Source organism: Rhinopithecus roxellana, chromosome 1, assembly GCF_007565055.1.
Source record: "Rhinopithecus roxellana isolate Shanxi Qingling chromosome 1, ASM756505v1, whole genome shotgun sequence".
In the NCBI taxonomy this organism is placed as follows: Eukaryota; Metazoa; Chordata; class Mammalia; order Primates; family Cercopithecidae; genus Rhinopithecus; species Rhinopithecus roxellana.
In genome coordinates this window covers 184549448-184575835 of record NC_044549.1, presented here as the reverse complement: position 1 = coordinate 184575835, position 26388 = coordinate 184549448, and the positions used below count along the sequence as shown (strand labels likewise).

The 26388-nt window shown below is 41.7% G+C and overlaps 1 protein-coding gene across 1 annotated transcript in view; it reads right to left on the bottom strand.

Annotated features, from left to right (window-relative positions):
• Positions 1-1887: 1887 nt before the first annotated feature.
• PCCB (propionyl-CoA carboxylase subunit beta) overlaps positions 1888-26388 on the bottom strand; it is an 85986-nt gene continuing 61485 nt past the window's right edge. The window contains exons 10-15 of the mRNA XM_010364823.1: positions 14498-14621; positions 5456-5563; positions 5115-5215; positions 4347-4445; positions 3198-3297; positions 1888-2154 (exon numbers count right to left, since the gene is read on the bottom strand). Of these exons, the coding sequence (XP_010363125.1) occupies positions 2033-2154; positions 3198-3297; positions 4347-4445; positions 5115-5215; positions 5456-5563; positions 14498-14621 (654 nt within the window). The 3' untranslated portion in view covers positions 1888-2032. The remainder of the gene's footprint in view (positions 2155-3197; positions 3298-4346; positions 4446-5114; positions 5216-5455; positions 5564-14497; positions 14622-26388) is intronic.

The window sequence follows — 26388 nt, the reverse complement described above, 5'->3', positions numbered from 1 at the left end:
TTTGGGAGGCTGAGGTGCTCAGATCATGAAATCAAGATATCAAGACCATCCTGGCCAACATGGTGAAACCCCGTCTCTATTAAAAATACAAAAATTAGCTGGGCATGGTGGCGCACGCCCATAGTCCCAGCTACTCAGGAGGCTGAGGCAGAAGAATCACTTGAACCCGGGAGGCAGGGGAGGCAGAGGTTGCAGTAAGTCGAGATTGCGCCACTGCACTCCAGCCTGGCAAGAGAGTGAGACTCCGTCTCCAAAAAAAAAAAAAAAAAAAAAAAAAAAAAATCAACAAGTCCAAAATGATACTAAAAAAACAAAAACAGGAGAAAAGAAAGCTCTTCCTTACCTAGAGTTCCAACTAATAAATATAGATATGAGAGTTAGAAATAACATTTTATAATCAATGCAGAATCATTGATTGAGGCAAGAATCATCAATGAGTACTAAAATTATTGGTGAAAGTTTATTTAATTTTTTGAGACAGAATCTAGCTTTGTCACCCAGGCTAGAGCGTAGTGGGGTGATCTCAGCTCACTGCAACCTTCTCCTCCCAGGTTCAAGTGATTCTCCTGCCTCAGCCTCCTGAGTAGCTGGGCACATGCCTCCACACCTGGCTAATTTTTGTATTTTTAGTAGAGATAGGGTTTCACCATGTTGGCCAGGATGGTCTCGAACTCCTGACCTAAGGTGATCTGCCCGCTTCGGCCTCCCAAAGTGCTGGGATTACAGGCATGAGCCACCGCGCCTGACCCAGGTGAAAGTTTATTGACAAACAAGATTAAATAATGTCCCCACAAATTAGTTATCAGTTACAAAGAGAAAATGGTAACTACCATGGAAAAACCTTTGCAGCCATGACCTTAATCATGTGATCAGAATCAGTTACCAACAGCAGGAAAAACTGACATCATGTGCTTACTAATGTGATCCACTGAAAGGAATATGTTAGTCTTATCTGAATCTAAACCTCAGGAAACAGACACCCCAAACTGAAGGACACCCTACCAAATAACCAGCAAGTAAGCTTTCCTCAAAAATGTCAACGTCATGAACGACAGACTATGTAAGACAAAGGACCTTGTTCCTAGGAGATACACACAAGTTTTTGGGAACACAGGTCACGAATCTACAACTGACTTTCAAAGGGGTCAATTAAATAATTATATTGTATATGTTACACAATTATATAATTATATAATGTAAAATACATAATATAAATTATAATTATATGTTAGATCTAATTATACATTATATCAATATATTATATAATTATAATTAATTAGATATATCTTATATGCATATTATGTATTATTAGATATCTAAGTGTGGAAGAAATAAAGCAAATGTAGAAAATGTTACTAACTGGAGAATCTAGGTAAAGTGGATACAATACAATTCTTGCAACATATCTATAGGCTTGAAAATTTTCGCAATTAAAAAGTTTTTAAAAATTTTAAGAACACATTTCTGGAAATAACCTGAGTCAACACAGGGTGCTATGTCTTATTGAGCATCTGTACTGCTAAACACATATTCCACAACTGCAAACATCACATTTAATCCTCAATTCATGGGGAAATTAGGAGATAGAAAGGGCATATTATATTATCCCTATTTTTAAAATAAGGAAACTGAAGTCTAAGAAATACTGTGCCTTAAAAGCTTATTATATATCTCACCTATGGATAAAAAAACTAATTCCTAAGAGAAAAAGAACAATATCCAGAGGTGTGAAATAAAAATTAGCTCTAGGTGATAACACTGTGTACTATTTTTCCTTCTAGTTCTATTGATTTTTCAGATTTCCACCATAAAAAAAATGAATTTATGCTCAAAAAATACAACTTAAAATTTTTAATAAAGTAGATAATTTTATAGTAAGGCACAAAAGAGATCTTTCTAGAATTTAATAAACTTTGTTATTCTAAGTTATCCAAGTATTTGAATTCCCAAGTTTCATGATTTCAAAAGGCAGGAATGGGGTGTGAATGGGCAGACAGTAATTCCGTTCTTGGTTTCTTTTTCTTTGAATTGTTTACAATGGAATATTTGCATGTTTTCTCCAAGGACGTTGTACCTTCTTGCTGGCCAACACATCCAGGTCACAGCAGATTCGGGCACGTGTAGAAGAAGGTTGGATGATGTCATCCACAAACCCTGGTGAAGCACAGAAAAGGGAGTGGATCATCTGCATCCCCAGATGATGCCACCCTTCGACTTTCTGCTCAGCCTGGGCATCATCCCTGGGGCCAGCAGTACAAGCAGCACCCAACCTGATACAGAGAGGGTAAGCCCTGCGAATCCTCCCTTGTATCCCAAGAGCTGGCCTATTCTGACAGCTCTCCACCTTCTGGCCTAGGAGCACTTGGCAAGAAAAGGAAAATTTGACACCCTCCCTATACCCTGCTTGCTCCAATGCCTCCATCCTGCCACAATGAATTCAATAGGAAATAAAGAAAATACATCTAGATTTTCAAAAATGGCTACAACAATTCCTCCATCCTTGTACACAAGTCCTGCAATGTGACTTTACCACTTCTCTCATCAAAAGGTGGATTTGTATTCCTTCACGTAACCTTGTGAGTTTCTTTGGCCTAAAAAATGTGGCAAAAATGATACTGTGCAACTTCCAAATCTAGGCCTCAGTTTCCCTTTGCCCCCTTGCTACTCTCGGGACACCATGTAAGGAAGCCTGGACTAGCCTCCTCAAGGGTGAGAGGCCATGTGGGGAGTGAGTCTAGCTAACACCAACTACCAAGTAAGTGACGCCATTTTGGACTGTCAAGCCCCAGTCAAGCCACAGAATGACTATACCTGTGTGGGGGACCCCAGGCAAGACCAGCACAAGAACCCCTCAGTTGGGCCCAGATCAAATTGTGGACCTCACAGAACCATAAGCAGGTGGGGGAAATGGTGGTTGGTTTAAGCAGCTGAGTTATAGGGTGAATTTCTGTATGGCACTAGACAACTGGAACACCTAGAAATTTAACACACTTCAGCAATGTTTTAATCGTGGTACCAAAGCAACCTGTCCCGCTGTCCTTAGTCCTAAGTGATGACTTGCCCAGGGACAGTCCCAACCCTCACTAGTCAACAGATTAGACTGCAAAGTCAAAAAGGCAGTTATGTGACAATTTCTGTAGAGAAAGAGAGTGAGCAAGTGACCAAACAAAGCTGCCCTCTTCACCACAGTCCCCTACCTCTCACTGCTGCAGGGAAAGGGTTGGCAAACTTCTCGATGTACTCTGCCTGAGCAGCTTCCACATTCTCATGCCCTTTGAAGATGATCTCCACAGCACCCTGTGATTAGAGGAGTTCATGAACGTCTTTGGTCGTCCCAACCTGGACAGATCTCCTTCAACTCATTATCACTGTGTGTGGTTGCAAATTTCTTGGTAAATCAGTGTACTGGGGGAAGTGCCATCTCTAAAGGCCATAGCATAGAGGGAGGCACTGCCCGGGGGTGACCATCATGACACAGGGGGGGCTGCATGATGGGATGGGATGCTTCCCTGTGGCCCCAATGAGGGGCAGTCAGGCAAAAGTCAGTAGCTTCTCTCCCCAGAGCCCATTCTACCATCTCCATTTGCACTCATCATACTTCTTTGAGCCAAAGATGTTAGCCCTGTTTTCCATTATTAAATCCACAGTCTTGTATCGAGGGGAATTAAAAGCACTACTTCCCTTTTGCAGTATCCTCAGACCTGAGTATACAATTCGGTGGCCAGAGGTGGCCAGATAGAACTGGAAATTAGAAGGACTGGCCTTCAAGTCAGAGCACCTATAAGTCCTCTAGACTTATAGAGCATCTATAACTCTAGGGGGACCTGCAAGTTATCTGATTCAACCACAATAGCTACTTCAAAGCAGAGGAGTGAGGAATAGGTCAAGCAACAGGAAGTACCTTGTCCAGCGTCACTATGGTCAGACCTACAGTTTAGCTTCTTATGAGCTTGAAAGAGTAGCTCTGGGGCCCTCCCTGGAAGCTGAGGTGGAGTTGGGAGAATGTCCAATCCTTCTGAAGGTGACTTCAGTTGATTCAACCCTTTGCCCCCTTTACTTTCAATCTCAAAACCCACTCTGGACTCCTCTCACTTTCCTTTCACCTGCCCCACCCACCTTGGCATGAAGACACCAGTGTGGGCCTGAAGAAAGGGTATAGGACAGGAGGCAGAGATGTCTCTGGAGCCCCAGGAAGGAGACTTGCCAAGATCTAGGTCTCACTCGCCTCAGTCCTGGCTCACCCTAGGGGCCCTGGCCAGTCTCCAATACTTCCCAGCTATGCCTTGAGCTCTGGCTGGTAGAGTAGAGTCCTTGTACCCAGAAAGGGAAAAGCTAGAGGCCCTCACCTTTGCTCCCATGACTGCAATCTCTGCGGTGGGCCAGGCATAGTTGGTATCACCACAAAGGTGCTTAGAGCTCATGACATCATAGGCACCTCCATAGGCCTAAAACAGATCCAAATGCTGAATGTTAGAGCCTGAGACAGCCAGATCATGTCCCTGAAAGACCCCAGGAAAACAGATAAAACGGGGACAAAGAACAAGAGTAGCCCCCTGGGGTCCTGAAGGCCCATGGTCTGTAAGGCCTTTCAAAGTTAATGCTCATTATCTTTTCTGGCTTTTTCCCACTGCTGCTTTCAGTTCCCTTGTGTTAAAAAACCACAGACATGGCCGGGTGCGGTGACTCAAGCCTGTAATCCCAGCACTTTGGGAGGCCGAGGCAGGCGGATCACGAGGTCGGGAGATCAAGACCATCCCAGCTAACACAGTGAAACCCCGTCTCTACCAAAAATACAAAAAAATTAGCCAGGCGTGGTGGCGGGCACCTGTAGTCCCAGCCACTCAGGAGGCTGAGGCAAGAGAATGGCGTGAACCCGAGAGGCGGAGCTTGCAGTGAGCCGAGATCGCACCACTGGACTCCATCTCATAAAAAAAAAAAACAAAAAAAACCCCACAGACATTTCTGTGGGGCTGGGAACAACGTCCTCAAGACATCTTTTTAAGGATGAGCAAGGTATACTCCTTCCAGCCCTGGTAAAACTCTGCCAGACCTCCCACCATGGCTATGCTGTAGGAAAGTGAACAGGGTCATGGCCTCCAACATGAGGTCCTCACCTTCCTCGTGATGACAGTGACTTTGGGTACAGTTGCCTCAGCAAATGCGTAGAGAAGCTTGGCGCCATGCCGGATGATGCCCCCGTATTCCTGTGCTGTGCCTAGACATGAGAAGAGTTACTAGATATCCACAAGTCCTCACATGGTTATCCTGCCGCTCTCAGCTGTGAGGTCTTTCCCACCTCTGGAGAGGGGCATTCCTTACACAGTCCTATCTTCTGGACACCCAGAATATATGGAGAAGTCACAGGTGCTCGGGGAGTTCTGCAAGATCTCCAAATAAAGTGGGCGCCTCACTGGGAAAGGCAACTCTCCTAGTCCCCACTCTGTCAATAACTTACCAGGTAGAAAGCCAGGGACATCAACAAAAGTGATGAGTGGAATATTGAATGCATCACAGAATCTGACAAAACGAGCCCCTTTCACAGATGAATTAATATCCAAGCATCCTAGAAAGAGAGAGATTATCCATACTGAGTATCCAGGCAATTCCCAGTTCTGTCCACAATGGGAATTTGTCCTCAGCAGCCATCCAGAGCTGGTTTCTGTGGAGGCACCAATGTTTCTTCATTGCAGAATGATAACAGGGATCCCTCAAACTCCAGGAAACAGGGAAGATGAAGAATCCACCTGTCTGTCACTGGCCAAAGAGGCCCAGGACTAGACTTAACTGTAGACAGACCGAAGGGCTGCCGCCAGCTGAGACACAGCTGGCCTTGCCGCAGAGAGCCATCAGTGGAAGGCAGCATTCAGGGGCTGGTCTTAGAGAATCCTCAGAGCTTCCAGTCAGATTCTGGCTCCACTGGTGATGGCGATGTGCCCTTGAGAAATTACTTTGCCTTTTGACCTAAGGTTCCTATCTGCAAAGCAGGGATGGTACTGCCTCCTAGCATAGTTCTAAGGAGTGAAGGAAATGGAATCTGTAAAGCAGCACAGAGAGGAGCTCAATTACTAGTAAATCTCCCCTCCTAGAAGAGTTTCCAACTTAATCCCATGTGACCAGTATTACCCTGATACCAAAGCAAGACAAGGACATCATCAGAAAAGAATACCAAAAACAAAAATGAAAAATTTTTACTTTTTAAGTAAGGCGTATTATCAAGTCCAGCAATATATATAAAAACAATAATACATCATGTCCGAGTGGGATTTATCCCAAGAATTCAAGGTTGATTTCAGCATGTGAAAACCAGTGAAATTATTAAAGGAAAAAAACTATATGAACACCTCAACAGATGTAGAGAAAACACCTCAAAAAATCTAATATCCATTCATGAATAAAAACGTGACCTGGCACAGTGGCTCACACCTGTAATCCCAGCACTTTGGGAGGTTGAGCAGGCGGACCACTTGAGGTCAAGAGTTCAAGACCGGCCTGGCCAACATGGTGAAACCTCATCTCTACTAAAAAATACAAAAATTAGCCAGGCGTGGTGGCAGGCGCCTGTACTCCCAGCTACTCGGAAGGCTTGCAGCAGGAGAATCACTTGAACCCAGGAGGCGGAAGTTGCAGTGAGCCAAGATTGCACCACTGCTCTAGGCAACAGAGTGAGACTCCATCTCAAAAAAAAAAAGAGAGAGAGAGGCCGGGTGCAGTGGCTCATGCCTGTAATCCCAGCACTTTGGGATGCCAAGGTAGGCGGAGCACCTGAGGTCAGGAGTTCAAGACCAGCCTGACCAACATGGAGAAACCCTGTCTCTACTAAAAATACAGAATTAGCTGGTCATGGTGGCGTGCGCCTGTAATCCCAGCTACTCAGGAGGCTGAGGCAGGAGAATCACTGGAATCCAGAAGATGGAGGTTGTGGTGAGCCAAGATCACATCATTGCACTCCAGCGTGGGCAACAAGAGTAAAACTCTGTCTCAAAAAAAAAAAAGAAAAAGAAAGGAGAAAGGAGAGGAAAAGGGAAAGGAAATAAATAGGCAAGTCACAAGTCACAAGTCACAAGCCAGGCCCTAGAAATCAATAAAAAGACAAACAATGTAGTCCCAGCTACTCAGGAGGCCAAAGTGGGAGGACTGCTTAAGCCCAGGAGTTTGAGACCAGCCTGGGCAACATAGTGACACTCTGTCTCTAAAAGAGCAAAAAAAGGGGCCAAACGTGGTGGCTCACACCTGTAATCCCATCAATTTGGGGGGCCAAGGTGGGCGGATCACCTGAGGTCAGGAGTTCAAGACCAGTCTGGCCAACATGGCAAAACCCTGTCTCTACTAAAAATACAAAAATTATCCGAGAGTGGTGGACACCTGTAATCCCACCTACTCAGTGGCTGAGCAGGAGAATTGCTTGAATCTGGGAGAAGGAGGTTGCAGCGAGCCAAGATCGTGCCATTGCACTCCAGCCTGGGTGACAGAGTAAGACTCTGTCTCAAAAAAATAAAAGAAAAGAAAATGGTATGAAAGCTTTGTAGCTTTTTAATTATACTTGTACCATTCCCTCCCTAGTTCTGGAGGAAGCAGAGCAGACCTCATTCACAAATTTCTGCATAAGTCTGCTCTAACCTGTCTGTGGGCTGCCTGAAGGACTGACACAAGGAACACATCTCTGTTCCACCTAACTCAGAACTTGTACAGGCTGGAAATGTAGCAGGCATTTCTCAAAATCATGGTAAGGCAGAGGAACAGCCTGCAGATGTCTGGCCAAAAGATTATTGTTGAAACCACCTAAGACATGGGAGAGAAAAAAAAAAAGAAAAACAAGGAGAGAGTGTCTTTAGGAAATTAGTGCATTCAAAAGCACCTTTGAATAGGCGGAATTCAGAAAGACACACGTATGCCTAGGACAAGACACACGATCAGAAAAGATCTGAGAGGGGAAATTAGAAAATAAGTTGAATGAAAATGAAAACACTATTACAAAGCAAAAGACCTGGAGAAACTTTAAACTCCCCAACACAGAGCCAATTTCAACACCAGGAGTTTTCTTGTTTGTTGTTTCTTGGTTTTAGTTCCTGGTGTTTAAGGAAATTTCTGTCAAAGACACAAATTAAGAAACAGGCTAGGCACAGTGGCTCACGCCTGTAATCCTAACACTGTGGGAGGCCACTTTGGGAGAATCTCTTAAAGCCAGGAGTTCAAGACCAGCCTAGGCAACAGAGCAAGACCCTGTCTCAAAAGAAAGAAAGAAACAAGAAAAGAAACAGGGACTTCAGTGACTACAAATGACAAGAAATATACAGTCTCTGGAAGAGTAATTGCAAGAAGACACTAGACAAACATATATGACATTCAGTAACAAAAAAAAAAAAAGAAAGCTTGGGAAAAGAAGAAAATTTGACTGCCAGCGTGACCACATTATAATGTGCAAATACCTTGTTTTCAATTAAAAAAATCACAAGGTGTAAAATTAAGAAACTGTCCCTAAGTAAGCATAGACACTGAACTTACTAGACAAAGACTATAAAACACTACTAGTGGGTTTTTTTTTTGTTTTGTTTTTGAGACAGAATTTTGCTTCTTGTCACCCAGGCTGGAGTACAATGGCGCCATCTCAGCTCACTGCAATCTCTGCCTCCTAGGTTCATGTGATTCTCCTGCCTTGGCCTCGTAAGTAGCTGGGACTACAGGCGCCCGCTGCCATGCCCGGCTCATTCTTGTATTTTTAGTAGAGATGGGGTTTCACCACATTGGCTAGGTTGGTCTCGAACCCTGATCTCAGGTCATCTGTCCACCTTGGCCTCCCAAAGTGCTGGGATTACAGGCAGGAGCCACCACATCTGGCCTAAAACACTACTAGTCTTAAATATATTCAAAGAGGTAAAGGAATACCTGGACAAACAACTAAAGGAAATCAGGAAAATAATGAAAAATTCTGGAGCTGAAAAGTATAATAAATGAAATGAAAAATTCAATACAAGGGTTCAATAGGAGATTTGAGCAGGCAGAAGAAAGATCAGAGAATATGAAGATAAAACAATTGAAATTACTCTGAGGAGAAAATAAAAAAAATAAGTGAGCAGAACCTAAGGGACCTCTGGGACACCAACATGTGAACCAATATACACAGGATGACAGCACCAGGAGGAGAAGACTGAGAGAAAGTGGCAAGGAGATAATTTGATGAAACAATGTCCAAAAACTTCCCAAGTTTGATGCAAGATGTGAAACTAGAAATACAAGAAACTCAACTAACTATAAGAAGAATACATTCAGAGACCCACACTGAGACATATTACAGTCAAATTACTGAAAGACAAAAGAGAATTTTAAAAGCAGCAAAAAAGAAGTAACTCATTATGTCAAGGAATCCTCATTAAGATTATTCAGTGATTTCTCAGCAGAAACCCTGAAAGCCAGAGACAGTAGGATAACATATTTAAAATGCTAAAAGAGTAAAAGTGTCAACCAAGAATTCCATATCTGGCAAACTGTCCTTCAAAAATGAGAGAAAATTTAAGAATTAAGACATTTTCAGATAAACAAAAGCTGAGGCCCTCGGTACCAACAAGCCCCCTCCACAGAAAAACGCTAAAGGAAGCCCTTCAGGTTAAAAGCAAAGAACACTAGACAGTATCACAAAGCTACATTAGGAAATAAATATCTCAAGTAAAGATGACTACATGGGCAAATATAAAAACCAGGATTTGAGTATTTTGGTTTCTAATTCCACTTTGTATTTCCTACATAATTTAAAAAGCAAATAAAGCCCAGGTTTCAACTTGTGAATTCTACCATACATTTAAGGAAGATATTAATATACCAGTTCTCTACAATCTTTTCCAGAAGACAGATGCAGAAAGAATACTTTCTAACTCATTCTATGAGTCCAGCATCACTCTGATACCAAAATCAAAGACATTGCAAGAAAACTGTATCTCAATATTGCTCATAAGCTTATATGAAAAAATCCTCAACAAAATATTAGCAGATCAAATCCAACAATGCATAAAAAGAATTATACACCAAAACCAGGCGGGATTTATCTCAGGTATGTGAGTTTAGTTCAACAGTCAAAAATCAATTGATGTAATCTATCAACAGTCTGAAGAAGAAAAATCACATGATCATATGAATACAAAAAAAGCATGTAACAAAATCCAAAACACATTCATGACAAAAACACTCAATAAACTAGGTATAGAGTGGAACTTCAACTATATAAAGAACATCTACGAAAAACCTACAACTAACAACACACTTACTTGTAAGAAACTACAGGTTTTCTAGCTAAGATCAAATGTCCCCTCACCTCACCACTATCTTTCAATATTGTACTGGAAGTCCTGGCTAATGCAAGAAGACAAGAAAATAAAAGGTGTACACATTGAGAAGGAAGAAATCAAACTCTTTGTTCACAGATGACAAAAGTGTCCATACAGGAAATCTGAAAGTAACCGAAAAATAACTGCTGGAACTAATAAGTAACACAGCAAGGTTGCAGGATAAAAGGCTAATATACAAAAATCAATTACTTTCCTATATACTGGCAATAAACAAGTAGAATTTGAAATTGAAAACAAAATACCATTGATAGGGTTAGCTCTGTGTGCCCACCCAAATCTCATCTCAAATTTTAAGCCCCATGTGTTGAGAGAGGAACCTGCAATCCTCATGTGTTGAGGGAGGGACCACGTGTCAAGGGAGGGAGGTGACTGGATCATGGGGGTGGTTTTCCCCATGCTGTTCTCGTGATAGTGTGTGAGTTCTTACAAGATCTGATGGTTTTATAAACATCTGGCATTTCCCCTGCCTGTACTTCTCTCTCTTGCTACTATGTGAAGAAGGTCTTTGCTTCCACTTTGCCTTTCACCATGATTCTAAGTTTCCTGAGGCCTCCCCAGCCATATGGAACTGTGAGTCAATTAAACCTCTTTCCTTTACAGAATACCCAGGCTCAGGTAGTATCTTTATAGCAATGTGAAAACAGATTAATATAACCATTAACTTCAAAAAACCCAAACTCCAAAATACTTAGGTATAAACCTAACAAAACAAATATAATATGTATCTGAGGAAAACCATTTTTTTTGATTTTTTGAAATAGACTCTTGCTCTGTCGCCCAGGCTGGAGTACAGTGGCGTGATTTCAGCTCAATGCAACCTCTGCCTCCCAGGTTCAAGCGATTCTTGTGCCTCAGCCTCCCAAGTAGCAGGGACTACAGGAGTACACCAACAATCCCAGCTAATTTTTGTATTTTTAATAGAGTTAGGGTTTCGCCATGTTGGCCAGGCTGGTCTAGAGTTCTTGGTCTCAAGTGACCCACCTGCTCCGTCTTCCAAAGTGCTAGGATTAGAGGCAAGAGCCACTTGCACCTGGCTGGAAAATGATAAAATTCTGAAGAAAGAAAGAGGCCAGGCACAGTGGCTTATGCCTGTGATCCCAGAGCTTTGTGAGGCTGAGGTGGGAGGGTTACTTAAAGCCAGAAGTTCATGGCTAGCCTGAGCAACATAATGAGATCTGGTTTCAACAAAAAATAAAATAAAATAAAATTAGCCAGGCATGGTAGTACACACCCGAGTAGTCCCAGCTGCTCAGGAGGCTGAAGTGGGAGGATCACTTGAGCCCAGAAGTCTGAGGCTGCAGTGAGCTAAGATTGTATCACTGCATTCTAGCCCAGGCAACAGAGCAAGATCCATTCTCTTAAATAAAAAAGAAAGATAAGAAATGTAAAAGTAACTAGATAAAACTGGTACAGCCATCATGGAAAACAGAATGGAGGCTCCTCAAGAAATTAAAAGAGAACTACCATATGCTCCAACAATTCCACTATGGGTATATATACCCAAAGAAATTTAAGTCAGTATCTCAAGGAAATGTCTGCACCCCCATCCATGTTCACTGCAATATTCATGTTCACTTGGCTATTATTCACAATAGCCAAGGTATGGAAACAACCGAAGTGTCTAATGATAAATGAATGGATAAAGAAAATGTGACAGACACATACACAATGGAATGTTATTCAACCATAAAAAATAGGGAGCCAGGTATGCTGACTCATGTCTGTAATCCCAGCACTTTGAGAGGCTAAGGTGGGAGGACTGCTTGAGCCCAGGAATTTGAGACCAGGCTGAGCAACAGAGTGAGACTCCATTTCTACCAAAAATACAAAAAATTAGCTGGGCATGGTGGTGCATGCCTGTGGTCCCAGCTGCTCAGAAGGGTCGCTTGAACCCAGGAGGTAGATCATAGCTGCAGCGAGCCACGATCACACCACTGCACTCCAGCCTGGGCAACAGAGCAAGACCCTGTCTCCAAAAAAAAAAAAAGAAAGAAAGAAAGAAAGGAAATACGATTTGTGACAAAATGGATGAATCTGAGGAACCTTAAGCCAAGTGAAATAAGCCAGCCATAGAAAGATGAATACTGTTACGATTTCATATGTGTGGAATCTAAGAAAGTCGTATTCATAGAAGCAGAGTGTAAAACAGTATTTGCCAAGGGCTGTGGAGTGGGGAGAATGGAAAGATATTGGTCAGGCATGGTGGCTCACACCTGTAATCCCAGCACTTTAGGAGGCCGAGGTGGATGGATCACCTGAGGTCAGGAGTTTGAGACCACCCTGGCCAACATGATAAAACCCTGTCTCAACTAAAAATACAAAAAATTAGGCCGGCCGCCGGGCGCGGTGGCTCAAGCCTGTAATCCCAGCACTTTGGGAGGCCGAGACGGGCAGATCACGAGGTCAGGAGATTGAGAGGATCCTGGCTAACATGGTGAAACCCCGTCTCTACTAAAAATACAAAAAACTAGCCGGGCGACGTGGCGGGTGCCTGTAGTCCCAGCTACTCGGAAGGCTGAGGCAGGAGAATGGCGTGAACCCGGGAGGCGGAGCTTGCAGTGAGCTGAGATCCGGCCACTGCACTCCAGCCTGGGCGGCAGAGCGAGACTCCGTCTCAGAAAAAAAAAAAAAAAAAAAAAAAAAGAAAGAAAGAAAGAAAGAGAAAGTAGATAGCAGAGGCTGGAGGCTGAGACAAATAGTGAGTTATTGTTTAACAGGTTCACAGTCTCTGAGGTGATGAAAATGTTTGGAAACAGATAGTGGTGATGGTTGCATACACTGTGAATGTAATCACTGCAGCTGCAATTTTTAAATGGGCCAAACAGACATATTTTGTTATATATATTTTACCATGACAAAATTTTTTTGGGGGGGTGGGGACAGAGTCTCGCTCTGTCATGCAGTGGCGTGATCAACTCACTGTAACTTCTGCCTCCCGGGCAGTGATGCAATCCTTGGCTCACTGCAACAACCTCTGCCTCCGTGGCTCAAGTGATTTTCCTGCCCCAGCCTCCCGAGTAGCTGGGACTACAGGCTTGTGCCACCACGCCTGGCTCAATTTTGTAGTTTTAGCAGAGACAGGGTTTCGCCATGCTGGCCAGGCTGCTCTCTAACTCCAGATCTTGTGATCCACCTGCTTTGGCCTCCCAAAGTGCTGGGATTACAGGCGTGAGTCACCACGCCCAGCCAAAACAGTTTTCTAAAGACAATAAAACATTTCCATGGCAGAAATAAAAGATGAGGTTGGGTCATGAAGAAAGGCAGATTCTTCCTAAACAAGGATACAAAACAAATCTAAGAGGAAAAATAGTGAGAACTGGTATTCACAGTCCCCACCCCAGCACTCCCAATCCCTCCCAGAGAATAGCCATGGAAGTCTCCCTCACTTGGCTGTGACTCAGGTCTGCCCATATCACCAGAAAGTTGTGGGGCACAGACATGGTAAGATGCCATTAACTTGTCACGTACCATCTATGTACCTGGCACTGTTGAAGGCACTGGAGATACTACTGTGAATAAGACATCACCACCCCTGTCCTCATGGAGCTCGTTGATTAGTGGGTGAGTCATATATTTAACTGGGGGTAGGGGGTAACAGAAAACTGACCCCTAAAAAATTAAAAACCTTATACACTAAGAATGTAAGTTTCCTATAAACCTTTGAAAAGGAGTATGAAAGGAGCATTTTGAGATATTAAAAGTAGCTTTTATAGGCCGGGTGCCTGCAGTCCCAGAGCTTTCAGAGGCTGAGGTGGGGGCATCACTTAAGTTCAGGAGTTCGAGACCAGCACAGGCAACATGGCAAAACCCCATCTCTAGGAAAAATACAAAAAAAGAGAATTAGCCACGTATGGTGGTATGTGCCTGTAGTCCCAGCTACTCGGGAAGCTGAGGTGGAAGGACAGCTTGACCCTGGGAGGCAGAGGTTCCAGTGAGCTAAGATCACACCACTGCACTCCAGCCTGGACAACAGTAAGACCCTGTCTTAAAAAAAAAAAAAAAAAAAAAAAAAAAGGAGCTTTTATAACAACCATTTAGATTTTTTTTTCTTCTAGTAATATGTCTGAAGAACAGGCAAAAGGCAGAAAGGACACCATGGACCCAGGCTTCCCTGGCCTCCAACCCCACAACCGAGGCTTCTAAGAGCTTCTCCATCCTACCTGAGGCCACCTTGGGTTGGTTGCCAACAATTCCAACAGTCCTCCCATTCATTCTTGCAAAACCAACAATGATGTTCTTGGCATAATTGGGCATGATCTCAAAAAATTCACGCTCATCAACAACCTGCAGGAATAAATTTCCTTGAGTTCAAAATGATAAAGGCAAGTATAAGATGTAACGACACTACAGAACGACATTTCTATTACAGAGGTAGAGGTAGACAGCTCCATCTCTATCACAGGTTCTCCAAGGAGGAAGGACAACAGGCAGAGGCGGCACCTCCTCCCTGCTGTGGAGAAATGGTACAGAAAACCTCAACTGCTGTTAAGATGGACACACCAATGAAGTTTTAAAAGTCCTATTTGAATTTGGAATTTTTTAAGACAACTTTACCTTTTCACTTTGAAATTATTTCCGACCTAAATAAAAATGTCAGGCCAGGCCCAGCGGCTCCCTCCTGTAATCCTAGCACTTTAGGAGGTCGAGGCGGGTGGATCACCTGAGGCCAGGAGTTCAAGACCAGCCTGGCCAATGTAGCAAAACCCCATCTCTACTAAAAACACAAAAAATTAGCCTAGTGTGGTGGCAGGCACCTGTAATCCCAGCTTCTCGGGAGGCTGAGGCAGGAGAATAGCTTGAACTGGTAGGCAGAGGTTACAGTGAGCCAAGATTGTGCCACTGTACTCTAGCCTGGGCAACAGAGGGAGATTCTGTCTCAAAAATAAATAAAAATTAAAAATTCAAGAACAGTACATATACCCTTTGCCCCGATTCTTCATTTATTATTTTACTACAAACTATTTTGCTTTTTTTGCTTTTTTTGAGACAGGGTTTCCCCCTGTCACCCAGGCTGGAATGCAGTGGTACAATCATGGCTCACTGCAGCCTTGATCTCCTGGGCTCAAGTGATCTTCCCCCCTCGGCCTCCCAAGCAGCTAAGACCACAGCTGTGCACCACCATGCTCAGTTAATTTTTAGTAGAGATAAGGTCTCGCTATGTTGCCCAGACTGGTCTCCAATTCCTGGGCTTGAGCAATCCTCCCACCTTGGCCTCCAAAGTGCTGCAATTACAGGCATGAGCCACCGTGCCCGACCATCACTCTTTTATATACATAAACACACAAGAATGTTCTTTTTTTACAACTACAGTGATATTATCAAAATCAGGAAATAAACATTACCACAATACTATTATTATTATTTTTTTTTTTTTTTCTGAGACAGGATCTTGCTCTGTGACCCAGGCTGGAGTGCAATAGCATGATCACAGCTCACTGCAGCCTTGACCTCCAGGGCTCAAGCAATCCTCCCGCCTCAGCCTCCCAAGTAGCTAGGACTACAGGTACATGCCATCATGTCCAGCTAATTTTTGTATTTTTTGTAGAGACAGCATCTTGCTATCTTGCCCAGGCTGGTCTCAAAGTCCTGGGCTCAAGCAATCCATCCGCCTCAGCCTCCCAAAGTGCTGAGATTACAGGCATGAGTCACTGTACCCAGTTCACAATTTTGTTTGAGATGGAGTCTCACTTAGCTGCCCAGGCTGGAGTGCAATGGTGCAATCTTGGCTCACTGCAGCCTCTGCCCCCTGGGTTCAAGCAATTCTCCTGACTGAGCCTCCAGAGTAGCTGGGACTACAGGCACGCACCACCACACCCAGCTAATTTTTTTGTATTTTTAGTAGAGATGGTTTCACCATGTTGGTCAGAATAGTCTTGATCTCCTGACCTCGTGATCCACCCACCTTGGCCTCCCAAAGTGCTGGGATTACAAACGTGAGCCACCACGCCCAGCCACTATTTCTTATTACATAACATTATTCAAGTTTGCCAGTTGTTCCAATAGTATTCATTATAGCAGCACAAGCAACAAAATTCTGGTACAGAACCTGAGTCAGGATCACCTGGCACTTTTAGTGGTCGTGTCTCTTTAGGCTCCTTTAACTTTCCCCCTCCATCTTTGTCTTTCATAATCATGACATCTTTGAAGACAACAGACCAGTTAATTTGTAAAGCATGCCTTCTATTTGGGTTCCTTTGATATTTCTTCATGTGTAATTTTGAGCTAAGCCTTTCCACGGGAATACCACAGAAGGAACATTCTCATCAAGTGGCACAAGGTGTTGATTTGTCCATTAATGATGGTGATATCTGCAGGTTTCCTTGTAAAGTTACTATTTCTCCAATTTAATAAGAATTTTGTGAGGAAATACTTTGAGACTACATACAATCCTGTTCTTCAAACTTTAATCATTAATCTAGTTCTTCATCCACTAGGTTTAGCATCCTAGCAGCCATAAAGCAGCCACGATTCTTGCCTGACTCATTACTGTCATGGTAGCTGCCAAATGGTGAGCTTTTTTTGTTTTTTGTTTTTCTTGAGACAGGGTCTTGCTCTGCCACTCAGGTGGGAGAGCAGTGGAGCAACCTCAGCTCACTGCAACCTCCATCTCCCAACTCAAGCAATCTTCCCATCTTAGCCTCCCAAGCAGCTGGGACCACAGGTTCATGCCACCATACCTGGTTAATTTTTGTATTTTTAGTAGAGACAGGATTTCACCATGTTGGCCAGGCTGGTCTCAAATTACAGAGCTCAAGCAATCTGCCCACCTTACAAGTGTGAACCACCTCACCCAGCCCAAATGGTGAGTTTTCTAATTCCACTTTACTTCTCCATTTATTAGCTGGCATCTGTCGCAAGAAAGATCTTTGCCTTTCCCATTTACTTATATGGTATTAGTATGAACTTATGGATTCTTGTTTTATTCCATGGATTATAATCTTTCACCATCATTTTATGTTCAAATTGTCCTATATGTACCAAAGTTCCTTCATGCTGGTTCCTGTGTCCTTCTAAAGTGTCCCCATCATTCTTTGAGCACTACCTTACAGTTTGGAATTATCTTACTTTCTGGTTCATCTTGGTTTTTTTCCTGCCCCAGTCCCACAATCAGCCATTTCTCCAAAAAGCCTGGGTTCCTTTTAGGGATGTGTGTGACTCCTTCTAAAACGTCCAAAGTCCAGCTATATGAAAAACCATGAGTTCATGCTGATAATTCTAATTCTACTCCAATGCAACTGTAGGGTTCTTTCTAGATTTTTTTCTCTTGCCATATTCACAACTCCCTTCTCCAATAGCAGAATCTGGCTGCCACTACCCTCAAAATGTACTTATTTATTTGATCCTCAAATACAGAGAAAATGGTTTCAGAACTGCTAACTTACACAGCTACAAAAAACAGACCTACTAACTAGAATTTTTTACAGCTATTTCAGCCTTTAGATTAAAGGTATATAGTCAAAATATATGTTCAAAAGTCATTCATTTAAAACAGGTTCATGTTTGTATTTCATTTTAAAGGTTTTCCCATCTTGATTTTATTTTTTAATATGTAAAATACTAATAGTTTAATAGTGTTCCCCATCCCTTCCACCCTAGTCCCACCTACCCTGTTATTAATCTCATTATTTTCTGATGTATTATGTGTGTGTTTGCATTTGTATCTTTTAATTTACCCTTCTATCTTACACGGGAAGTAACAGTGTAGACACTCTTGCACTTTGAATTTTTTCACTTAATATGTCCTGGGAATCACTTCCTTTTTTTTTTTTTTTTTTGAGACGTATTCGGGCTCTGTCGCCCAGGCTGGAGTGCAGTGGCACGATCTTGGCTCACTACAAGCTCCGCCTCCTGGGTTCATGCCATTCTCCTGCCTTAGCCTCCCAAGTAGCTGGGACTACAGGCGCCCGCCACCACGCCCGGCTAATTTTTTTGTATTTTTAGTAGAGACGGGGTTTCACCGTGTTAGCCAGGATGGTCTGGATCTCCTGACCTCGTTATCCACCCGCCTCGGCCTCCCAAAGTGCTGGGATTACAGACGTGAGCCACCGCGCCCGGCTGGGAATCACTTCCTATCAATTCATAGAGATCTTCATTCTTTTTCACTTCTGCACAGTACTGTACTGTGTGATGTACCAAAGTTTATTCAACCAATCTACATGCGGCTTACATTATTTTAAAATTTACATTTAGGTTATTTAGAGTATCTCACAATTACAAATGACAATGTAATGGTAGTAACTTCATACATCTATAATTTTGTATGGTGGGAAGTGTATCTTCAGGGTAAATTGCTAGGAATGGGATTGCTGAGTCAAAGGGCAAATGCTAATTTAGTCCTGGATAACACCAGAGTCCCCTACCAGCAATGCACAAGAGTGCCCGCTTCTCCACTGACTTTCCAATGGAAAGTATTTTCAGGGTTTTTATTTTTAGCCAATCTGACATACGAGAAAATACTCAGTGTAATTTGAATTTGTATTTCCAGCATTATAAAGTTGAAAATCTTTTGACATGTTTAAGGTCCATTTTATATCTTTTTTGTGAGCTATCCATTCATGGCTTTTTGCCCACTTTTCTATCAATTTTGGTTGTTAATCCTTCAGCAGAAGAGCTCCTTATTAAGAATATTCATACTCTGGGATACATGTTGCAAAGAGTTTCTTCTAGCATATTGGTTGTCTTTTGATTTTGTTTATAGTTTTTTGTTATGAAGAGTGGGGTTTTAAAATTTTTACAGTCAGCTTTGTCTATCTTTCACTGAAACTAGTTTTTGAGTTACAGTTCAAAAGCATTTCTAAACCTTCCCCTAAGGTTTCAGAGGAATTCATCCTGTGTTTCCTTTTAGTGCTTGTATGGATTCACAGATTATATTTAGTTCTCTGACCCATTTGTAGTTTATTTTTGTACATGGTGTAAAGCATGAATCTAATTTTATGTTTTCCTAAATGGCTAGTCAGTTGCCCCAGCATCATTTATTAAAAGCTAATTTTTGCCCCTGAGATTTGATAAAATATCATTATCATATACAGTCAGGCACTGCACAATGAGGTTTTTGGTCAATGACGGACTGCCTATAGGAAGGTGGCCCTATTGTAATACCCTATTCTTACTGTACCCTTTCTATGTTTAGATACATACTTACCATTGTGTTACAACTGTATACAGTGTCTGGTACAGTAACATGCTGTACAGGTTTGCAGCCTAAGAGCAACAGACTATACCACAGATCCTAGATGTGTAATAGGCTATACCATCTAGGTTTGTGATGGACCACTCTATGATGGCCGCACAAAGAAATGCCTAATGATGCATTTCTCAGAACATATCCCCATCGTTAGGCAACACGTAACTGTACTAAAATTCTGTACGTACTTGAGTCTATTTCTGGCTCTTTTATTCTATTCCACTGGTCTATTTACGTGCCTGTACCACAGTTTTAACTATAGGATGCTGTAATACAAAACATGGCTAGTCCCCACTTACAGATTTTCTTTTGCAGTATATTCTTAGGTATTCTTGCACTTTTATTTTTCCATGTGCACTTTTGTATAAACTTATCTAGTTCTATTTTTTAAAAACTGTTTATTGGGATTGCCTTAAGTTTATAAAACAACTTAAGAACCACCAACTTTTTCATAACATTAATCCCAGGAACAAGGAATGTCTTTCCATTTGTTCAAGTCTATTTTTATGTTTTGTTTTGTACAGACAAGATCTCACTATGTTGTCCAAGACGGTCTCAAACTCCTGGGCTCAAGGAATCTTCCCTCCTCAGTTTTCTAAAGTGCTGGGATTACAGGTATGAGCCACCATGCCTGGCCTACTTTCGATTTTCAGAAGCGTTTTTAAGATCACCCTGGGCTGGGCTTGGGGGCTCACACCTAAAATCCCAGCACTTTGGAAGGCCAAGGCGGAAGGATTGCTTGAGCCCAAGAGTTCAAGACCAGCCTGGGCAACATAGCAGGACTTCTTACCAAAAAAAAAAAAAAAAAAAGTACTAAATCAGGTGGGTGTGGTGATGCATGCCTGTAGTCCTGGCAATGTGAGAAGATTGCTTGACCAGGAAGTTGAAGCTGCAGTGAGTTGTGACTGGGCCACTGCACTCCATCCTGGGTGACAGAGTGAAACCCTGTCTAAAAAAATAAATTTGCCCTACAACAGCTTCTGTACATTTCCTGTTAAAATTATTACTATTTTATCTTCTTGTTGCTATGTAAAAGAGGCTTTTACTCTACCATAATTGGTTACTGCTTGTGTATACGAAGATTTCTGTATGTTAATTTTGTATCCTGTTCCTCAAGTACTGTTTCAGTATAATAATGCATTCTCTAGAGTTTTCTTGAATACTATAATACTATATCACCTATGTTACCGCTTGACATCTTTTCCAAGGCTTTTGTCTCTAATTGGTCCTCTTCTTGGCTAACTGCATTGGTTAATATTTCCAGAACAATGTTAAATAATAATGGAAATAATGGGTATCCTATACTTGTTCCTAATCCTAGTAGAAGCTAGTCTTTATTAGGTGAGATGCTGGCTTTCAAAAAGGTCTATACCAAATTTTATCACACTAAGTATTAATCAATTCCTATTTTCTGAAGTCTATCAAGAATAGGTATTGATCTTTCTTAAAGGTTTTCTTCAGTGTCTATATAAATAATTGTGATTTTTCTCCCCTATATGTGTTAATACAGTATATTACTGGGCTTCCTAGAACCAATCTTGCATTCCTAGAATAAATCCCACTAGGCCACAGATATAATTTTAAAGAGATAAGCAATATGAAACTGAAATCTTAAGTACTACCTTTATCAGGTTCAGGTATTGATACCATGCTTCTTTAAAAAACTGTGGAAGGTTCTTGTGTGTTTTGTTTACTGTCTATGCTTTGGAAGAATTTAGTGGCACGAGGACTATTTGGACTTTAAAGGTCTCAGAAATTCCACATGAAACTATTTGGGCCTAGTGTGTGTTTGTCTGAGACAGATCTTGCTCTGTCACCCAGGGTAGACTGCCGTGGCACAGACATGGTTAACTGCTCCCTCAACTTCCTGGGCTCAAGCGACCCACCCACCTCGGCCTCCCCAGTAGCTGGGACTACAGGTGCATACCACCATGCCTGGCTAATTTTTTTTTTTTTTTTGAGATGGAGTTTCGCTCTTGTTGCCCAGGCTGGAGTGCAATGGCGCGATCTTGGCTCACCGCAACCTCCGCTTCCCAGGTTCAAGCAGTTCTCCTGTCTCAGCCTCCCGAGTAGCTGGGATTACAGGCATGTGCCACCACACCTAATTTTCTATTATTAGTAAAGACGGGGTTTCTCTGTGTTGGTCAGGCTTGTCTCAAACTCCCGACCTCAGGTGAACAGCCCACCTCAGCCTCCCAAAGTGCTAGGATTACAGGTGTAAGCCACCTTGCCTGGCCCTAATTTATTTTTTGTAGCAACAGAATTTCGTCATGTTGCCCAGGCTAGTCTCAAACTCCTGGGCTCAAACAATCCTCCCATTTTAGCATCCCAAAATGTTGGGATTATAGGCATGAGCCACTGAATCCAGTTCCTGGTGCTTTTTGGTGAAATAATTCCTTCCACGGAATTTAGTGGTGCATTTAAGCTTCCTACCTCTGATGGGATCAATTTCTGTTAAACTGTGTTTTCCAAACAAATTTTCCAATATATCTTGTCTCTCAGATTTTTTTTTTTTTTTGAAACAGGGTCTCACTATGTTGCCCAGGCTAGAGTATGATAGTGCAATCACAGCTCACTACAGCCTTGAACTCGTGTTCCAGCAATTCTCCTACACTGAAGCCTCTCAAGTAGCTGGGACCATAGGTGCACGCCACCACACCCAGTTAACTTAAAACATTTTTTTAGAGACAGGGTCTCACTGTGTTGCCCAGGTTGATCTTCAACTCATGGCTTCAAGCAATCCTCCCACCTCAGCCTCCCAAAGTGCTTGGATCATAGGCATAAGTCACCACACCTGGCCTCTTAACGATTCTTAAGTTTCTTCTTTTTCAATGGTTATTCCCGTTTTCACTTCATACTTCTGCTTTTACTGTCTCTTTTTTGAAGTTAGCCAGTGTTTACTAATTGCAACTATTCTTCTATTTCCATCATAAATTATAAATTTCTACACTTATCCTTATTATTTCATGGATTTATTCTGAAATATTTTATAGGGATTTTTTCCCTGGCTTTTCCAGCTGCGAATCTGTTTTTTTTTTTTTTTTTTTTTTTTTAGATGGAGTCTTGCTCTGTTGCCCAGGCTGGAGTGCAATGGCATGATCTCAGCTCACTGCAACCTCTGCCTCCCAGTTTCAAGTGATTCTCCTGTCTCAGCCTCCTGAGTACCTGCGATTACAGACACACGCCACCATGCCCAGCTAATTGTTTGTATTTTAGTAGAGATGGGGTTTCACCATGTTGCCCAGGCTGGTCTCGAACTCCCGAGGTCAACCAATCCACCCGCCTCAGCCTCCCAAAGTGCTGGATTACATGTGTGAGCCACCGTGCCTGGCCCACTTATTTTCCTTCTCCCATTTTTACTGTTTCAGGAAATAAATTTTCATCTGTTCATTGTTTTAAACATATTCTGTAGGTTTTGACACAGCGTTTTGTCTTTTTTTTCCTTTTAGAATTCTGTCATTTGGTTTCTGTTTTCCCCTTTCATCCAATAATTGTTTACTAGAAGATCTATGTCCTGGCTGGAGGCTGCTTTTGTTTCAGTTGTTGTAAGTTTCTAATTTTAAGCAATACTGTTTCACAGTATTTTTTGCTCTATGGGATTTAATGATGTTTTCTTTCTGACCTAATACATATGGTCAACTTTTGTGAATATTCCATGTGTACTTCAGAATAAGATTTATTGTTCATGATCAGGGTGCACAGTCCAAAATAGATGCCTGAGATCTACCTATTATGTTATTTAGGTCTCCTAAATTGTTATTTTTGTCCATTTGACCTGTCTTGTACTAACAAAGATGTGTATACATCTCCTAGTGTTTCTACCTAAGTCTGTTGAATCTCCTATAGTTTCAGCTTTATAAAGATGGTGGTTATTTGTGGCAAAGATATTTGATATGCTTTACATTATCATTGTGACCTATGGCTTTTAGCAGTTAAAAATGTCCTTCCTGGGAGGCTGAGGCGGGAGAATCACTTGAACCTGGGAGGTGGAGGTTGCAGTGAGCCAAGATTGTAGCACAGCACTCCAGCCTGGGTTACAGAGTGAGACTCCATGTCACCAAAAAAAAAAAAAAAAAAAAAAAAAAGTCCTTATCACGGTTAATACCTAAACTTTACTCTGTTCATTATTAGCGTCACAAATACTGCTATGTTATTGTTTCCATTCTCCCAGTATATTTCTGCCCATTACCTATTTTTAGCCTTTCTGAATCACATTTATATACTGAATATAGTTGGTCCATAATAAATTAGACATTTTTAACAAGGGAATTATACCCATCCATATTTATTGGTATGAGATTTACTTTTTTACTGCCATATTATTATTATTTTGAGATGGAGTTTCACTCTTGTTGCCAAGGTTGGAGTGCAACGGCACGATCTTGGCCCACCACAACCTCTGCCTCCTGGGTTCAAGCAATTCTCCTGCCTCATCCTCCCAGGTAGCTGGGATTACAGGCATGTGCCACCACGCTTGGCTAATTTTGTATTTTCAGTAGAGATGGGGTTTCTCCATGTTAGTCAGGCTGGTCTCGACTCCCAACCTCAGGTGATCTGCCTGCCTCAGCCTCCCAAAGTACTGGGATTACAGGCATGAGCCACTATGCCTGGCCTGTCGTCTTATTTTTTATAAATACTATGTATTCTGTATTTACTGTTTGTCTTATATATTTTTCCCCTTTATCATTATCCACAATGATATATACTGTTTATGTGAGAAGTTTAGTGTTAAAGAATGTTTGTATTTTTAGTCTAGTGGTTACCCTTGTAATTATGCCTTTTGATGGCTTCAGTTCATTTCCTTAACCTTTCATTAACTAGTTTGTTTTTAATGGTATCTGTTAGCTAACAGTAATCAGTGAGCTGATTCTGCTATATTCTTTCCCTCTCTTCTCCCATTTTTCAGTTGCGTTTTTTTCTGAAACTAAACATATTAACGCTTATACATTGTTCTCTACCCTCATCCCCACTTCTGTTTTAGTCTTAGAATTATAATTAAGTATATTAGATAATCACTACCAATCCTTCTGTTGAAACCTCTTCAGCTACCTCTTGATTGGATGAAACTCATTCTCCAGTAGATTCCTCAAGAAAGCCTCATTAATGCAAACTTCCCTCGATTCTTGGGTGTTTAAAACTGGTTTTCTGTAGTCTTAATACATGAAGGTGTGCTTTGCTAAACATAAAATCCTTAGTCACAGATTCTTTCCTTCAGCCTCCTGAAAGTGCTTTTCTGTTGTTTCCTTGCTTTTCTGTGTTGCTTTGGAGAGGTTGGATGCCATTTTATTCTCTTGCCCTTGTAAAATCATTTGATTTCTGCCCAAACGTCCTGAGGATTTCTCCTTATTTTAAGAATCCAACAGTTAATCCGTATTTTCTCTAGTTTGACCATTCTGGGTCAATTTTCCCAAGTGCTCAGTGTGCTCTTTCATTATATAAATCTGAATCTTATTTTATTTCTGGAATATTTTCTTGGATTACAGTTTTAAATATTAAGTCTGTTCTACTGGTTTTTATTCTTCAGACACTCCAATTATATGTATGTTCAGTCTTCTTTGCCTTTCATTGTAGTCACTTTTTTTCTGATACATTTAACTAATAACTTTAAAAAATTAATCCCAGATGTGACAGTATAACCAATAATTTTAAAGGTATTTGTATTTTAAAATTTTATAATTGCATATATGTACAATGTACATGTTTTCATATATGTATACACTGTGGGATGACTAAATCAAGCTAGTTAACATATCCACCAACCTCGCTTTTTTGTGGTGAGAATGCAAAATCTACTTTTACTTTTTATGTTATTTCATTCATTCCTTAGGCTATTTATCTACTTTTCTTCAATGTTCCTTATTAAATTTTCATTCAAATACATTCTCATTTGAGCACCTTGAAATTCTGATATCATTTCTGATGTGATTTTGTCTCCCCTGCCCATTTTCTTAATTCAATCAGCTTTAACTTCACTTCTTACTATTCTCCCTCCATTTTGTCATTAGTTTCTGAATTTTCTATTTTTACAACCTCAAATGCTTATCAGGGGCTACTGCACTCAGACTGAAGCATGGTCAGCTGCTTCATGATTGACTTTTATAGTGAAGGGAGTTCCATCAACTGAAATGTTTCATTCTCACTTTTTATTTTCTTATTGTAGCTTTAGATAAATGAAAACTATTTGTACCTGCATTCTCCAAAGTTGGCAGATGAACAAATGAACAAAAATCTTAGTTCAAGAGCACCCTCTTCTGTCAGCATAGCAAAGTGCAGTTTAGTTCATGGGTGACTAATTTTAGGGAGGGTGATGGGGAAAGGCATAATGTCCTTCAGTTTTTTGGATTTTGTATGTCTTGCAGATACATAAATTTACTCGCCTTGCTTCATTTTCCCTTCACTATTTCCAAAGGTACCTCTCTCTTTCCTTTGTACTCTTCTTCCCCAGAAATAATGCCTTCCCCTGACTACCATATTGATTTGTGTGTGTACTCTTAAGTACCTTCTCTCTAAAATCACTGCTCTTGTTCCTAGCATATTCCATTTTTTTCTTTTTTTTTTCTTTTTTTTTTTTTTTAAGAGACAGCGTTTCACTCTCGTCACCCAGACTGGAATGCAATGGTGCGATCTCAGCTCATTGCAACCTGTGACTCCCCAGTTCAAGTGATTCTCCTGCCTCAGTCTCTCGAGTAGCTGGGATTACAGGGGCGCGCCACCACACCTGGCTAATTTTTGTATTTTTAGTAGAGATGGGTTTTCACCATGTTGGCCAAGCTGGTCTCAAACTCCTGACCTCAAGTGATCCATCTGCCTCAGCCTCCCAAAGTGCTGGAATTATAGGCATGAGCCACCACACCCGGCCAGAAGAAG